A 17,181-nucleotide genomic window follows, 5' to 3' on the forward strand; every position below is an offset into this window, starting at 1 on the left:
GCATCTTCAGCGCGTCCATACTGTCTGTTCTGTAAAGATGCCACGAGGATGACTTTTCATATAAAAGTAAGTATATATGGAAGAACAGGTCATTTATGGTCGCTTGTGAAGGACATGACAGAACGAACATCCGTGAACCTTCTGCCCAGCTTCGCTCCGGTCTTGTCAGTGCCCGGTGTCCGCCTTTTGGCTCTGACTGCGCCGACTCCCCAGTAGAACCAGCCTGAATCCTGTATTTTGCATTTACTGTTACCTTGCCGAAAAAAGTTTTGTAAGTGTTTCCCTAAACAATACGTGGTTTAGTTTTGCTTGTTTTTGTGCTTTATGAAACCATTTTTGAGATTCATCCACGTTGCGGCTCACAGCTGTAGGGCAACTGCGTTCACTGCTACATAAGGTCCTACTGTGTGACTTTTCTTTTTAATTGAAGTTTAGTTGATTTACGATGACGTGTTAGTTTCTGGTGTACAGTGCAGTGGTTCAGTTTTATTTATATATACACACACACCTTTTTCATATTTTTTCATTATAGGTCATTATAAGATATTGAGCATCCCTGTGCTGTACAGTAGGACCTTGTTTATCTATTTTGTTTACAGCAGTTTGTATCTGCTAATCCCAAACTCCCAATTTATCCCTCTATCACCCCCCTTTCCCCCTGGTAACCATGAGTTTGTTCTCTGTGTCTGTGAGTCTGTTTCTGTTTGGTAAGTAAGTTCATTTGTCTCTTTTTTTTAAGATTCTGCATAGCAGTGACATCACATGGTGTTTTTCTGTCTGACTTGCTTCACTTGGTATGGTCATCTCTAGGTCATTCCTGCTGTGTGACTGTGCTGTTATGTATGTGTGTTTTACCGTTCTGGCAAACACTGGAGCCGTTTCCAGTTGGGGGCAGTTGTGAACAGTGCTGCCGTTAATCCCTCGCCCATGTCCCTGGAACAGTGTCTGCAGGGAACACGCCCAGGGCTGAGGCTGCTGGGTCTGTCTCCTCCCGGAGGCTGACTGTATGTGCGTTGAACCAGCCCGTCCGAGCCTTCAGATCTTTTAACCTCTTTCATACTTTGTATCCTTCCCTCTGGATATGTTCTTTGGGTCTTTCTTCCAGTTTATTAATTCTAGTTTTAGCTGTGTCTACTCTAAGCTGTTAGTTAAACCATCGACTGAGTTTATTTCAGTAATTAAATTTCATCTGAAAAGTTCTATTTGCTTCTTTTCCAAATATGCCTGCTCATTTTTAGCAGTTTCTCATTGCCTGCTCATTGTTTGTGCTTCCATTTGTTAAATCTTTGAGCATTTGTTACACAATTGCTTTATACTGGTACAGAGCTGATAATTCCAACCCCTGACGTCGTCTTAGCTGAGGTTCCTTAGAATCGGATCCTGAGATAAAGATTCCAGTGGTTTATTAAGAAGGTGCTTCCAGGAGGAACTGGCAAGGGGCTGGGGTCAGGGTGGGAAGACGGAGGTGTGACTTCGGGAGGCGCTCCGGGCTCAGCGGGACTGAGCTGGTCCTGCAGCAGAGTTTTCACCCCCTGGGACAGGGGCTGGCCTTTCACACTCCTAACTGGGGGCGACTCCCAGGCCTCTGGATCCAGGCAGCGCCCCCCCCACCCCGGGAGGGGGCAACGGAGAATTCACAGCTGGGGGCGGGGCAGCAATGCCTCCACCTCAGAAACCACTGGGGAGCTCAAAGCAAAAGCATTTGTTTCCTGACGACTTATTCCTACTTTCATTCATTCGCAAATACTGACTGAGCGCCTCCTACGTGCTGGGCGCATTTTAGCTGGAGATTAAACAGCACACACAACGGACTGAGCTCCCCGACCTTGAGGGTCTCCCATTAAAACAAGACAGATGTGGAACAGACCTCATGGGGCCACAAACCTCCTGTGCGGCCCTCTGGAGAAGTTTCTAGGCTCTCACGCTGATCAGTTGAGATTCCGACCTCCGCTCTGACGCTCAGGTCTCCCCAGGCCAGGCAGCTCTCCGACAGCAGCCGCACCCTTCGTTCGGCTCACTCTGAGACAGCGTCCTGTCCTGCAGTGGACGGGCTCAGACCGCAAGACCGACCCTCCACTTCAGGCCCCAGCTCCAAGTCCATCTTCCCCCGTGCTTCCGACCCACTGGCTGCAGATCAGAGGCTCCCAGACCCCGCCTCGGGCTCACAGGGCCCAGGAAGCCAGCTTGCTCACTAATCACTGGCTTAGTGCAAACGGTGCTGGAGACGCTCAGGGCGGGGTGTGCGGGGAGGGCCCTGGGGCTCTCGCACCTTCTGGGTGCACCCCTCTCCCCGAGTCTCCACCTGTTCAACCCAGAGGCTCTCTGAGCCCATCCTTTGGGTCTTAAGGCACCTCGTTACTCAGGCGCGATGGATTAAGTCGCCGGCGGGCGGCAACTGAACTCAGCCCTTGACTTCTCTCCCTCCCCAGGATCAGGGGGGAACTGAGAGGTCCGACCCTGTCATTACTTGGTTGACTTCAAAGGCAACCAGCCCCTGTCCTCAGGTGCTTTCAGAAGTCACAGAACAGCCTAAACAGGCAGTTCTCCAGTGAAGCATGCAAATGGCCAATGTGCACATGAAAAATGCTCAATATTGCTAATTATCAGAGAAATGCAAATCAAAATTACAATGAGGTATCACCTCACACCAGTCAGAATGGCCATGATTAAAAAGTCCACGAACAATAAATGCTGGAGAGGGTGTGGAGAAACGGGAACCTCCTACACTGTTGGTGAGAATGTAGTTTGGTGCAGTCATTATGGAAAGCAGAATGGAGATTCCTCAAAATCTGAAAATAGACTTACCCTATGATCCAGAAATTCCACCCCGAGCACATATCTGGAGGGAACTCTAATTCAAAAAGATTTGTGCACCCCAATGTTCACAGCAGCACTATTTACAACAGCCAAGACACGGAAGCACCTGAATGTCCATCCACAGATGACTGGATAAAGAAGTTGTGCTACGTTAATACAATGGAACACAACTCAGCCATAGAAAAGAAGGAAATAATACCATTTGCAGCAACATGGATGGACCTGGAGATCGTCTTTCTAAGTAAAGTAAGCCAGGAAGAGAAAGAAAAATACCTCATGAAATCACTGATATGTGGAATCTTAAAAGAAGACACAAATGAACTTATTTACAGAACAGAAACACACTCAGACATAGAAAACAAACTTACGGTTACTAGTGAGGAAAGGAGGGGGGAGGGATAAACTGGGAGTTCGAGATTTGCAGATGCGATCTACTACGTATAACACAGATGAACAACAAGGATTTACTGCATAGCACAGGGAACCATATTCAGTGTCTTGTAGTAAGCTGTAATGAAAAAGAATACGAAAAGGAATAAATGTACATGTATGTATGACAAACATAGAAAAAAACTTTAAAAAAAGTAACAGAACAAAAAAAGAACCAGTCCCCCTAACATGACAAAAGGCACCTGAGTGCCCTCCTCACAGAAGTTCCAGTGGCTTCAGCAGCTCTGTGAAGACCAGGCCCGGATTTCTTATCCACAAGTCACACCCTCGCGGGAGTATGGGTGCCGAGAGGAGATGAACTGTGCGGTGGTGCATCGCCGCGGGGGCTGGAAAGTGTCCGCTTCTTCCCTTCTAGGCTCCTTAGCTGGTCTCAGAACTGAATTGCTGTAAGGCAGGTCAACAGGAGGAAAACGGAAGTAATCACCTACGTGCACGAGCCCCCAGAGCCCTGAGGACTTGGGAGGCGGCAGCTGCTGCAATGCCGCGCCCGGGGACAGGGGTCAGGTCGTGAGGAAGGCAGGCCCCTCCCCAGAAGGAGAGGAGTGACCCGCTCGCCCTGCTGTGAGGGTGTGTCCCTTCTTGGGCCAGGCCCCCTTCCTGAGCCTGCTGGCGCTGACTGCCTTCAGCTCAGAACCACCCTGATGCCCAGGTGGATCTTCTGGGGTGAAGGAACCTTCCTGCCTTGTGTGTTTGGTGACCCCCTGAGCTGGAACGTGGTCGGCCCCGAGCTGTGGAAGTTCTGGGCCTGCGCTGGACCTGGTTTTCCCCCCTGAGTTTTCTCTGCCACCTCCCGGGTCTGGGGACTGACTGGGGCCTGATGTGTCCCCTGCATCCTGACTGGAGTCTCAGGCACTTACCGCAGGTCAACCTGCCTTTCGTGCGTTTCAGTCCTTTTATCTTTATTTATGATTATTTTTAAAGCAGTACTTTTTGGGGAGGGGGCAGGTGATTAGGCTTCTTTCTTTTTCTGTGTTGTCGGAGCACGGGGGATGGAACCCAGGACCTCGTGCATGCTGAGCACACACTTTACCACTGAGCTCTACCGACGCCCTCAGTTCTTTCATTTTTAGCTGATAAACATTGTTTAATGAAACAGCTTTTTTTTAACTCCTAAGTTCTCTCTTTTTAAATTGTGGTATCAATTACAATGTTGTGTTAGTTTCAAATGTACAGCACAGTGATTCAGTTATGCACATATGCATATATTCATTTTCATTATCACAAGACACTGGATACAGCTCTGTCCCCGACAGCTGAAGCCAGAGTCAGGCAGAGCCTGGGAGGATGGAACGCAGCAGCTTTACTGCTCTGCAGGCAGCGGGGGTCACAGCGGGCTTGGGCCTCAGAGCCTGTGAGCCCGTCCTGGTGTCGGGGTCCTGGGGTTTTACAGACAAACTGCACGGAACAGAGCAGGTGATAGCAGTCAGGGCGTTTCGCAGGGTGTGACATTCCTCTCACCTTGACAGGAGCTCGCTGTTGTTGTGGGGGAACTGAGGAGGGGCCGCCCGTTTTCTTGAGGTTCAGCCCACGACCTTCTTTCAAGACCTCTGGGTAAAAGGATAAGTTATTGTAAGAAAAGAGAGCACAGGGCGGGGAGGGGCCAGTCACAAGGTCAGTTCAGCTGGAAGAACGGGCCTGAGCAACTCAGGAGCCGCCAGGTTCGCCTTCTGCTCCTTCCGTTCCGGGCTGCACAGCAGGGCCTTGCTGTTCCTCTTTTTAAAAGAGATTTTATCTTTTAGAGCAGTTTGAGGTTCACAGCAAAATGGGGGCGAGGTACAGGGATTTCCCAGGGACCCCCCGTGCCCACACGATAGCCCCCGGCCCCCATTATCAACAACCCCCCCCAGACGGCACGTTTGTCACAATTAACAGTCGTGATCCTCCGAAGCCCATGGTTCATGCCACAGCTCACTCTTAAAGAGGGCTGCACATTCTGTGGGTTCAGACAAATGAGCAATGATGCGCATCCACCACTGTAACATCACACAGAAAAGTTACTGCCCTAAAAACCCCCTATCACCGAAGGCAAGTCCGTGTGCCGGGTGCACCGTGGAGGCAAACAAACGGGAACGTGGGAGTTCGGAGCAGAGAGCGGTTCACTGCAGGGCCGAGCAAGGAGAACGGGTGGCTCGTGCCCCCCAAACCCCGAACTCCCTGACGGTTTGGGGGAGAAGTTTTTATAGGCAAAATTTGGGGTGGGGGCTGCAGGGTGTGTGACTTTCTTCCCACTGGTTGGTGGGGAGGGAGCAGGGCGGGGCTCCAGGAACCTGTGCTCAGCCTGGACGTGCCATCTGCCATCCTCCACCCGAGGGGGCCATATTCCTCCAGAAGAGCTCAGAGACACTGTTCTGTCTGTCCCCTGAGGAGGAACCAGGACCTGCAGCAAGGCTGCCTGTTGTTCCTTGGCTCCCCTCGTTTCTGAACCCCCTCCCTTCCCTGATGAGCAGCTGTTAAATCTGCCCTTTGGAGTTCAGGGCAGGTCAAGGAGGCTGAATGAAGCCTGTTTCCTACCAACAAGAAATGGGGGACACGGAACAATTTGCACAGGGAGGACCCCGCAGGGTCCTGCTCTGCATTGCTGACATAAACTGAAGTTACTTCAAGGGGCTGTGGGGAGCAACGGGAAGTACTCTGCTGACAGTAAGAACCATTAAGGCCACAGCTGTCAGGAGCCCGCGGGCATGCGCAGTACCCCTAAGCAGGGGAAAGCACACCGGCTGTGTTAAGCTCCCCCCGCCCCACAGTGGCTAGTCCCAGTGGGGCACAAGGGCCCCTCCTGCAGACGGTTGACAGCGATGCTGGGCCTCAGCTGCTGGGGGCCAGGCCCACCTTTCCAGCCCTGGGCTGTTAATGGGTTTTCTGGCGAGACTGTTGGCAAGGGGCTGGAGCTGAGATTTCGGGTTGGAGGGGAGCGCAGCCTGGAGGGGAGGCCGCAAGCCAGCCCAGCGTGGACGCCAGACCAGGGCTGGACGGTCGAGGTTTTTGTCCTCTTTCTGCAGCCGCTCCTCCTTGGGGGGGAAAGCTGCAGAGACGGGGGCGCCGGGACCCAGCACACTGAGTGAATCACGCTAGCTTTGGAGCCATGCAATTTCCCTGCAGCACAAACCTTTAAAAATGTGAAACTCACCCGCATCTCAGGCTGTGTGGAACCAGTGGACTATGGCTTGCTGACCTCTGTCCTGCGCTTTTCAATTCTATTACTATTTAATCTTTTCATTTTGTATTTTGTAGACCCAAATCCAACTCAGCTGTAACCAGGTGAAAACTCTTTAAGATTCCTAATTGAAAAGTTCTTTGTTCTATTTCTTGGGGTATTTGTATTAATCAGCCTTATTTTTAGGGTGTGGCATTAAAGTCTTTTCAGGCCTCAGGGAGAACATGGAGAAACTGTAAATAAGGTGTTTTTTTTTTTTTTTTTTTGCCAGATTAAAGTCTTTTCTATTTTTCCACCACTTTGCTTAATTGAGAGCTAATATTTCTTAATATTACTGGTGCCCAATTAGACTGAATTTTTAGATATCGGTCTGTAAGATTTCTGAACCAAAGGAAAAAAAAAACACCCATCCAAATCATTGATTGCTATTATCAGCCTTATTATAGAAAAAGCAAATGTTCTGAATTCTTACATATCTTAGACTGAGGCATACACACCGATCTTTCCTCCGTACAGTGGCTTTATTTTTATAACCACAGACGTGTAAGCTGAGTTAACTTAAATATGCAGAACTGGTTGTCCCTCTTTGGCAGGAAGTGGGGATTTCAGGGTGTAACGTGACCCGCCTTGTCTCAAATTTGGGGGTGTATCAGGAGAATTGGGTTGAGTCCTGTCTCATCGCTGCCCTCGGGGGCATGCCCTGGATTTTTTGTCTTGTGGCTCATGTAAAGCTGCCTGCTTCCCTCTCTTAAATCACAAGGTTTTCAGATGTGCTGTCCTGTACAGAGAGCCCAACTTCAGAGGACTGAATCCAAACCTTACTTCTGTGAAAGTTTGGGGCAGTAAGCTGAGTTCTGAGTTTCACAGTGTTTTCAGCCGGGGAAGAATTACCACTGCTTCATTCAGTAAGGAAACCCTCAAACAGCCAGGTGGTTCTCATGGCAACAGCAACACTGGGTGCTGGCTGTGTTCCCGAGACGTTCAGGACCCAAGATAAAATGTCCCAGATTGTGCTCGAGGTGCAAGGACCAACTTCATCCTTCTGTCAAGAAGCATAAACAGAGTATCTTCCTGATGTGGCTGGAATGACCGGTGGGTCACAGCTGTGCCCACAGAGCGCCCTTCTGGGGCCCCCGCTCTGTGGCCCCCATGTGGTCTGAGCCGTGGTTCCGCAGTACCCTTCCCTCCCTTGGCGTTCAGACGTTATGTGGTGGCCAGGACGGGCTCAGAAGGAAGCGTCAGGCACCATTCCTGTCCCCAGGGCCTGGAACGTAACGGGCACCAGCTCAGTAATCGTGTTACCTGAGTCCTGGGAACCTTCTCTAGAGTCTCTGGCCGTGTTCTGTATGGACCGTTCTGCCAGCCCTCCCACCCCTGCAGGCTGACTCCCTGTGTTCAGTCTTCTGAGCATTCTGCGCTAGAAGAAGTAAAATGTTGAAACTCACTACTTCTGCATGAAAATTCTGTGTGTGCGACCTATTAAACACAGATCTCAAATGAGCTGAAACAGTACCTTTTGATTCTGAACTTGTAAAAATGAACTTAAACTGGGTAAAGATGATTTTTGAGATATTTAAACATCAGAAGATTAAAGAAATTATTATCACAACTCATCCTGCCAAGAGATCTTGATGAATTAAAAAAATCGAAAAGCTGTCACCTAAGACTAGCCTCCTTCTAACAGGGCAGCAAAATGAGCAACCTACAACTTCACATATTCAGATCTCTTAACAGACAGGCAGCTCAGCTTGGAAAGCCCTCTCGGCAGGTGTGTCACGCCAGGTGTTTGTTCTCCATCACGGGCTCAATGCTCTGCACGTATCAGGCCTCAGGTGGGAATCTAAGAGAATATATGTATTTTAAGAAGAAAGACAAAAATCAAGTAAACAGAGTTGGAATGTGGACCACGGACAGGAGTGTTTCCATCTCACGATGGATGCAGTCTCATTTCCACGTGGTGACGGGGCCATTCTAGCCCCAGGGGACCAGGACCCTGGCCTGGGCCACAGTGACATCTGAGCGACCCCCCCCCCCACGGTCTGGCTGAAGTCCCAGGGTGACCCTGCTGTCTCTGGGTAAGCCCCTTCCATTCAGTTCCCCTCCACCACCTCTGCACCACGTGCGATGCTCCTTCAGGACTCGAGTCCTCTCGAATGAACCTGCTTTCTACGTCCACGTGGACTGAAGACACAGCAGCTCTCTGAGTGACTGCACTTCCTGCCCCAGGACTGGGCCCCTGACTGGTCTTTAACTTGCCACCCAGATCTCTGCACTTGCTTCAAAATCTCGAACCCGGTTTTGATCAGGATTCCCCTGCATTGGTCTGTCCTGGTTCGAAACCACACAGTTTGGCTGGAATAACGGAGGATGGTAGATCACAGAACGGCCACAGATCATGGCCCTCCGGGTCAGCCACAGTTACCGAAAAATGTATGCAGTCTAGGTGTAAATACAAGAAAAATGAGTAAGACGTTCATGGAGAAATGTTTTTTCAGTTGTATTGAAGGCCAATAAAGAAGACTTAACTAAATGGGGGGACGGGTACCCTGTTCCCGGGAGGAGCCAGTCCCCCGTGTTGGCGGCCGCTTCCCCGGAAGGAGGGTGCAGGACAGGGTGACAAAACCTGCCTGGACCGAGAAGCTGGAGTGACCCGAGGGCTGAAGGCCAGAAGCTGACGCCGAGGGGCCGTGGCTCAGCGGTCGCTGACCCTGGCGTGTCCGTGTGTTCACAGGCCGTCTGTCCCTTGGCTGTCACTGGGACGGTTCAGGTGATTGCTTCACCTCAGGTATTTACTCTTCTTCACAAGCAGGAGCAGCTTTGCTCTCTCTGATTTATGAAAGTTACACCTGCCAGCTGCAAGTTTAAACCCTTGGGGAGAAATCAGGAGACTCTGACTGCCTCTGGGCGCGAGGACCGAGCGGCTGCCGTCGGGTCTGGGGGTCCTACACCGCTATCCCGCTGGCTTCCCGCACGTGCACCACGGGTCTGCAGTGAGGGGCTGTGAGGGCCCACGCGGAGGCAGCTCAGGGTGTGGGCTCAGGGACCTGTGAGTCTGGTCACATCCCCCGTGGGCTTTCCCCCAACGACAGGCAGGAAGTCAGAGGACACCTGCTAACCGGACTGACGCCCGACAGTCCAGCGGAGACGGTGGGACTGACTGGGGCTGATGACTGAGGAGGAGGGGGGCCCGGGATTCCTCAGCTACAGCCTCACTGCCTCCCCACACACCTCGCCCTGCCGTCCGTCTGCTGTGTCTGCCGTCCGCAGGTTCTGACCTTCGCCGGGCCCCCCGGGCGCTCACACTCGCACAGCTGTCTTCCTTCCCCACGCTGAATCTCAGCTTTCTCCTCTCCGGAGTCACGGACCTCACCAACTCGCCACTTTTCCATCACTCTCCGTCTCCAAAAACTCAGATCTCTTTCCACTGTATCTTCTCCAGGTGCCTTTCACTTTGTGGGCCTAGACATTTACATTTAAATTTTCTTTACTGAGGTGTAACTGACACATCACATTACAATATGATGATCCAATTGTGTATATATCTTGACGTGATCACCACAGTAAGTCTGGTTAAGAGGGTCCCATTAGTCAGGTTTTGGATGGAACAGAGATAAATATATGTTTTATCCACCATGTGTAATCGGAAGTTCAAAGCCTAGATTATGACATCAATTAACTGAAAATATACTTTGGAGGTAAAATGATTCTCTAAGTTGTTCTATGAAATCTAAAAGCTGGTCCCTAGATCAGTTTATTTCTGAATTCCAATTCATATGGAGCTTTGTTCTTGCTTGACTTCTGTCCTCTTTTACCTTCAAGAAGATTTAAGTTTAAACAAAATTCACATGTCAGTTGAAGCAGCTTCTCCTTTAAAAAAGAAAATATATTGTCTTTATCTTTTCTATTTTTAATTGTGGTTAAGAACAACACGTGACATAAAATTTACTTCCTTAGCATTTTTAACTGTTCAGGTCAGGGGTGTTAAGAACATTCACACTGTCCCCAACATCGTCTCCAGAACTGTTTCATCTTCCCAGAATGAACCTCTGTCCCCACCGAGTACTGACTCCCAGCCCCCCACCCCCGGCCCCCACCACCTACCTTCTGTCTCTGTGAGCTGGACTGCTGTAAGAGCCACGCGTAAGTGGGGTCACATGGTGTTTGCCTTTTTGTGGCTGGCTTATTTCACTGAGCCTGATGTGCTCAGGGTTCATCCATGTAGTGCGTCAGGATTTCCTTCCTTTTTAAGGCCGCGTAACATTGTGTTGACGTTTACACCACATGTTTATCCACTCACCCGGTGATGGACATTTGACTTGCGTCTACCTTTTGGCTATTGTGAATAATGCTGCTATTAACGTGGGTGTACACATATCTCTTCGAGCCCCTGCTTTTATCTCTTCTGGGTGTATACCTGGAAGCATGTATTGCTAGATCCTATGGGAGCTTCATTTCTAGTTCTTTGGGAACCTCCACAACACGCTCCACAGCAGCTGTGCCATTTACAGCCCCCTCAACAGTGCACAAGGGTTTCACTTACTCTGTTGTCTTTTATCTCCTTAACAAATACTCCTTTAGAATGAAGCCTCAAAAATAGAAATATAAAAAGCCCCACATTGTACCCCGTAATGGTAATTGTTAACTTTTCCTTTTCTCAATTTAAAATAAAAATTTAACTTTGCTGAGGTTGGAATGCAAATACTCCGAGTCCCGGTGCAAGGCTGACCTCTAGAGGTGAAGCTGGTGTACTGCAGCCACCTGCCAGGGCGCCTGGAGGCCGGTTCTTGGCTGGGCAGCGTCAGTGCTGCTGCTGAGAAGTGGTTGGGAGAGGCTTGTCTTTTCCAGGTATTCATGTATGTCCTCTGCAAAGGGAGGCCGAAGTTCTTCCAAAATACTCAGCGGAAACTGTTGGATCTACCGTAACTGGGACAGAAGTGCCCAATGGCTGGGTTTGGCTTGTGGCAGAGACTTGCTGACTTGCAGAGGACGTGAGGGATCTGAAAGCCCCCGGGGTCTCTGCGCAGCAGGTGACCGTGTGCACATCTGTCCCTTCTGCCTGTGTCCGCCCGGGACTCGTGGATTCTGGTCCTGAGTCTGATCTGCTGGAGCCGTGGTGTGGTGTCTCCACGGGTCCCTCCTTCCCTGCTGAGTTGGGGTGTCCCCGGAAGGCCAGGACCAGAAGCTCCTCTGAGGAACAGGAGGCCTCTGTCCCCCATTTATCTGATCTCCTGACTCAGCAAGTGTGGGAGCAAGTCCAGAGTGAGCCTTGGCCCCGAGCTTCAGCTGGAGCCAGTGCCAGCTCCCTGCGCCGACCCGACTCCCTAACGGGACAGACAGTTCCCTTGTGTTACCGGCTCTGACGTCTGAGAACCCGCCTGAGCTCGGCAGACCGTGGTCGTGTGAGGTCGGTGGCGGAAGGAACATGAACCTCAGTGTCTTTTTCAATTGAAAAATGACAAGCAGCAAATGTTTTAGGACCGGTTGCTGTTCTCATGGCAGAAACGTCAGGATGTTTATCATTTTACCTTTTTTCCTTCTCAAAATAAGTTGTGAGAAGAAAGTAGTTCTCGAAAAGGGACGGGCAGTATATTAAATCCTTCCCCACTCCTGTGACAGCAGATACTCTGGAAGAACGGGAGTGACTCTCTGGTGGCTACACGCAGCTCTTCGGAGAAACGATCCCTTTTGTCCCGGTCGCATTTATGGGCAGCGTGGTCACCATCACTGGTATCCCCGCCTCCCAGCCTCAGCCGCGGCTGCAGGTCTAACATACAAGTCCTCTGGTTCCAACCGAGCAGCTTAGCTGTGCTGTGATTTCCCTCTGCCCCCAGCGGACGGGCCTTTCAGGTCATAAGGACAGTGGGTTATATCCGCTGGGGATTTGCTGTGAGTCTGTGGGGAGGGGGTGCAGGCAGCCGCCTCTGCAGAACCGGGACACGGGGGACACTGTGCGGGCTCCCCGAGTCTGATGGTCAGACGTCAGCCCTGGCTGCTCTGACCCGGGGTCTGGTCTCGCCGTGGTGGCGGCCTTGTCCCTGGCTGTGCACCTGTTACTCCTCCAGCCCGCGTTTCAGGCCGCACAGGGCGGACACTTAGCTCGGCTCCTGCTGGGCCGGGCTGAGGGTCACCCCTGCACGTCTCTGGGTCCAGTTCCCACCCCAGGTCGGTCCCTGGGAGTCACAGTATTGGGCTCCCATGGCCCAGCCTGTGCGCCTGTTGGTAGGGAAACCCTGAGAGGAGCCCGTGGATTTGCTGGGCACACGGGGCCGTGGTCCAGGGTCAAGCTCAGCAGGGGACCTGGGGATAGCGGCAAGGCTGGACAGTAATTTTGTAGGAGTTCTGTGTACATCACACGTTCTGTTTGTTCCTGAAGTCTTTTAACAGGGGAGGTAGGCAGGCTAATGGCTCCCCAAGGACATCAAGTCCTGACCCCTGGACCCTGTGACTTGTTACCTTCGTGGCAAAGAGACTCCGCAGATGTGACTAAGCTAAGGATATCAGAGCGGGGAGGTTATCGAATTTGCCCGATGTAATCACGGGGGTCCTTATAAGGGAAACAGAGGCAGGCGAGTCCCAGGAGGTGTGGTGACAGGAGCAGAGGTCGGAGTGACCAGGGTGCTGGCTGAGAGGACAGGGGAGGCCATGTAGCCAGGGCGGCTGTGGTCCCTGGAAGGCAGGAGAGGCCAGACGGGGACCTGGGTCTAGAGCTCCCAGGAGGGCAGCCTCGCGAGGCTTTGCCGTTAGTCTGGCCGGGACCTCTGGCCTCCGGCAGGTAAGGCAATGTGTTTCTGTTGTTTAAGCCGCCCAGTTAGTGGTGACGTCCTACAGAGCCAGCAGGAGCCCAGCACAACCGCTTTGCCGAGACAGACTCACGGGCCACGTGCTTGACTCATGTGACGTGTGCAAGTCAGTGGTTTTAGTGTATTTACAGAGTGGTGTGACTCTTAATGATTTTTGAAAGATGGATCAGAAACGTGTTGTGAAATGAAAAACAAACGATCTCTGGATAATTCGGCGGTAATTCAGATAAAGAAGGCACGCTGTGTCCGGGGTCGCTGGACATCACTGACGCCGCCCACGGGACCCGGGCTAGCGAACGCCTGCCTTTCCTTTCTATCTCAGTAAGTCAAGCTGTTCCTGTGACTCTTTTGCTCTATTTCCTTCAAGGGTGTATAAATATCTATTTGCTGGCACTTAACCTAAGTCAGTTCTTGATCTTAGCTGTCACTTATGTGTCTTAACTTTCTGACCTGCTGCTAGGACGCCAGCAGTGGTCGGCACAGCTCGGATAAACTCCTCGGTGAACTGGCTAAGAGACAGACTGTGTTTTGCACACTCCCAGGAGCTGACTTTGTAAGCCTCTGTTCGAGAACCTGCTCTGTGTAATAAGCACCTCTGTAAAACGCCTGCTCCTGGGGCTGGTGGTGGGGGTGTCTTGAGCTGTTTCGTGCAGTGAGATCGAGAGGCAGTTCTGTGTGTTTGTCCTAATGTTCTCCAAAATAGCAGCCATTCTCTGCCCTGCTTTAAGTGGATTTTTTGTTTTTTAGCTGATAAGACTATGGATCTTCCAAATCATTTATAGGACAGAAATCTCATAGATTCTGTCTCCCTTAAAAAAAGCTTACGGCCAAGTCCCACGCCGCACCCAGCTGTCAGAGCAGGAGAGGCCACGTCCTCTGGCAACTCGTGGACTCGTTCTTGCCAGGAAGCTGCTTTTTGTTCAAGATGATGAAGAAATCTGCATTTCAGCATATCTTTCTATTTTTTTCACGGCAGCAATAGCAAAAGAGTTTCTCTTCCTCAATTTGCAGCTCAAATGAAATAAGAAATGCTCAGCTTGAAGGAAGAGAAGCAGCAGAACGAGAGAGCAGCTGAGCTCCGCGCGGCCCTGGGGTCACAGGCACGGCCGCTCCGGGACCAGGCGGGACGGGCTCGCAGGGAGCAGGTCCTGGCAGCCTGCAGACACCTGCCCCCACCCGGACTAAGCTGCTGCTCCCCCCGCCGCCCTTCCTCCCCTCTGTCCACACTCGCGGGCACTGCGATGCCAGTCTGCCTGGGGCCTCCCTTTCCTCCAGGTGGGTGGCCTCGCTTGAGCCTGGCCCCCCGGGGTCTCCCCGCCACCCTGCCCACCACCCCGTGCCTGGGGTGCGTTCTCCTGGCTGTGGTTCCGTCTGACGGCCTGAAGATAAAGCTGTGACATGGAACCATGTGACAGTCACCGGCTCACTGGCGAGACAGTTCGGAGGAGGCTGGGAAGCACCGTTTGCACGCATGCTCACCGTGGGTGCTTGAGGTCTCAAAGTGGATTTCAAGCAGGACCCACCGCCCAGTCTGCGGGGCTGAGACGAAGGGAAGCGTGGCCGCTGCTCGGGGCTCATCAGGGTTTAAGACGCGTCTGGAGCGCTGAGCAGCACGGCCACGACACTGGGCCCAGGTCCTGGTACGAGGTGCCTCCCTTCAGCCTCTTCCTGGGACGGGCTGAGCCCGAAGGCGAAGAAATACTGCTTCCTGGTTTGGCCTCCCACGGGCTTCTTTCACCTTTAAAACTTTTTTGATTTGCTTGTGGTAAATTACACATAACACGAAGTTCATTATCTTAGTCATTTTTCAGCGTCCACTTCAGTGATACTGTCCTACAAACGTCCATCTCCTTAACTCTCTTCCTCTCTCAGAACCACACTCTGTCCCAGTTCACAACCCACCCCCGCCCCCGGCACTGCCCCGTCTGTCTCTGTGCATGTGATTGTCCGAGTCCCTCATTCACGAGGAATCACAGTGCCTGTCCTTCGGTGACTGACGCACCTCACTCAGCACGGGGTCCTGCAGGCACATCCACGGAGGAGCCTGTCAGGACCCCCTTCCTCTTCCAGGCTGAGTAACTTCCGTCGTGGGGATGGACCGCATTTGGTGTCTCCATCACCTGTCTGTGGACATTGGGTGGCTTCCGTCTTTCCGCCACTGTGAACAATGCTGCTATGAACATGGGGGTACAGATACCTGAGTCCCAGCTGTTAATTTCTGGGGTGTATACCCAGAGGAGGAACTGCTGGCTCAGGGCGGTCAGACCCATTTGTAACTTTTCAAGGAGCCTCCCAGCCGTCTGCTGCTCTCCCGCCCCGGCCGCTCCACGCCCTCGCCCACCGTGGTTTCGTCCCTCTTCCTTGGGTCATGGCCATCCTAACGGATGTGGAGTGGGTTTGATTTGTATCTCCCTGCTCGTCAGACCTTTGTTGATTCTGAATTGCTTCTGAACACTCACAGCGATCGCTCCCCACCTCTTCCTAGGAAAGAGATGACGTTGCTGGCACAGTCGGGCTCCCTGAAGGGCGCGCTGAGCGCGGAGGAGCAGCTGTCTCTCATCGGGGGTTGTTCCGACATCCGGGAGGCGGTAGAGGGCGCCGTGCACATTCAGGTGAGTCGGGGACACCTGCCGGCCAAGGGCCTGGAGAGCTTGTCCTCCAGGTCCTTCAGGAACACGGGAGGGTCAGAGGCAGTTGGAAGGTGTGGACGTCGCGAACCTGAAGGTCAGAAATCAGCTTCCATGACGGGAAACCTCGTCCGCATCCTCGTCCTAGGGGGCCTCCTAGACGAGCCCATTGCACCCCTGGGGATGTCCTCTCTGAGCGGTGAGAGTTCTGAGCAAGAAGAAATTCTCGACAGCCACCACGTACTTTATCTTCCTGCTGGACGAGAGATCACATCCTTGTTCTCGCATGTGGTTGTGTAAAAGCTTAAGGAAACCACTGAAAGGAAACCGTTTCACTTCTCACAGTGTCTGCATCCAGGTTTTCCAACAAATTCACGTACAAAGAGGGCTCTTCGGGGGGGCTGTTCCCACAACCGAGCGGCTGCGAGGGCAGCGCCCCCGGGACCCACGCCTCCTGGAGCCCACGCACAGCGCCCGCGCTACTCAAGGCCCCGCGCAGCCCTGGCTCCTGAAGGCGCACTCACGGCCGAGGGCTTAAGCGCTTCTGCCCGGGACGGAGGCGGCACCATTTCTGGACCCCCGCCCCTGCCGCCTGGGGCCCCGAGCCGCCCGGCCCGTACAGCCCGTGTTAACGCTCTCTTGTTCCTGTGACGACGGTGGAGCTGGGGCTGCGGGGCAAACCGAGGGGACTGAGAGCGCCCTGCGGTCGGGAAGCCCAGGCCCTGATGTCTGTCCTGCTCGTGCAGCAGCTGTGCGTCGGGCAGCACGGAGGCAGCGGACCGTTTTCCGCTCTCTGTCTCTCTAGTGTCTCCACCTCTCGTGCGCTGAGGGCTGGGGAACGCGGGGCGTGTGGAGCGCATCTGGCTCTCTTTCCTGCCGTGGTGGAGGGCGCCTGGGTCCTGCTTCCCCGCCCGCGGCGGAGGGCGCGGCCCCGGGGGAGGCTCTTCACGCGTGTTCAGTTGGCTCCTCAGGAAAGCGTGTGCTCGTCTGCGATCCTGCTGGGGGAGGAAGGAAGCGTGGCTTGTGCTGCTCCGGGCACTAGCAGGGACTCCCGGCTGGGCCGGGGGCCAAGGACAAGGGCGCGAGGGACGGGGGCTGGTCCGTGCAGACTCTGAACTGAGCCGCTGAGGGGCTTTCTCCAGCCTCTTGGCCTCTGAGTCCCAGTCCTGGTCTGGCTATAGGCGTGACCCGTGACTGGATGGCAGTCACATCACGGGACAGGGACATAAGGCCAGGTCCCCTTGTCTCCAAGGACAAGACTGGGAGCTTTCTTTCCGGGTTCAGTTTCACACATAATATTTACATGATGGAAATGAAAGTTGGCAATGACACG

At 52.8% G+C, this 17,181-nt stretch overlaps 1 protein-coding gene across 5 annotated transcripts in view; it reads left to right on the plus strand.

The window, feature by feature from the left end:
- The window catches only part of CRYL1 (crystallin lambda 1), a 78,498-nt gene that overhangs the window by 15,230 nt on the left and 46,087 nt on the right, over window positions 1-17,181 (plus strand). For all 5 annotated transcript variants that reach the window (XM_064493293.1, XM_031465700.2, XM_031465702.2 and 2 more), the window contains one exon: window positions 15,707-15,833. In XM_064493293.1, the coding sequence (XP_064349363.1) occupies window positions 15,707-15,833 (127 nt within the window). The remainder of the gene's footprint in view (window positions 1-15,706; window positions 15,834-17,181) is intronic.

The sequence above is a fragment of the Camelus dromedarius genome, chromosome 13 (genome assembly GCF_036321535.1).
Source record: "Camelus dromedarius isolate mCamDro1 chromosome 13, mCamDro1.pat, whole genome shotgun sequence".
Classification (NCBI taxonomy): domain Eukaryota; kingdom Metazoa; phylum Chordata; class Mammalia; order Artiodactyla; family Camelidae; genus Camelus; species Camelus dromedarius.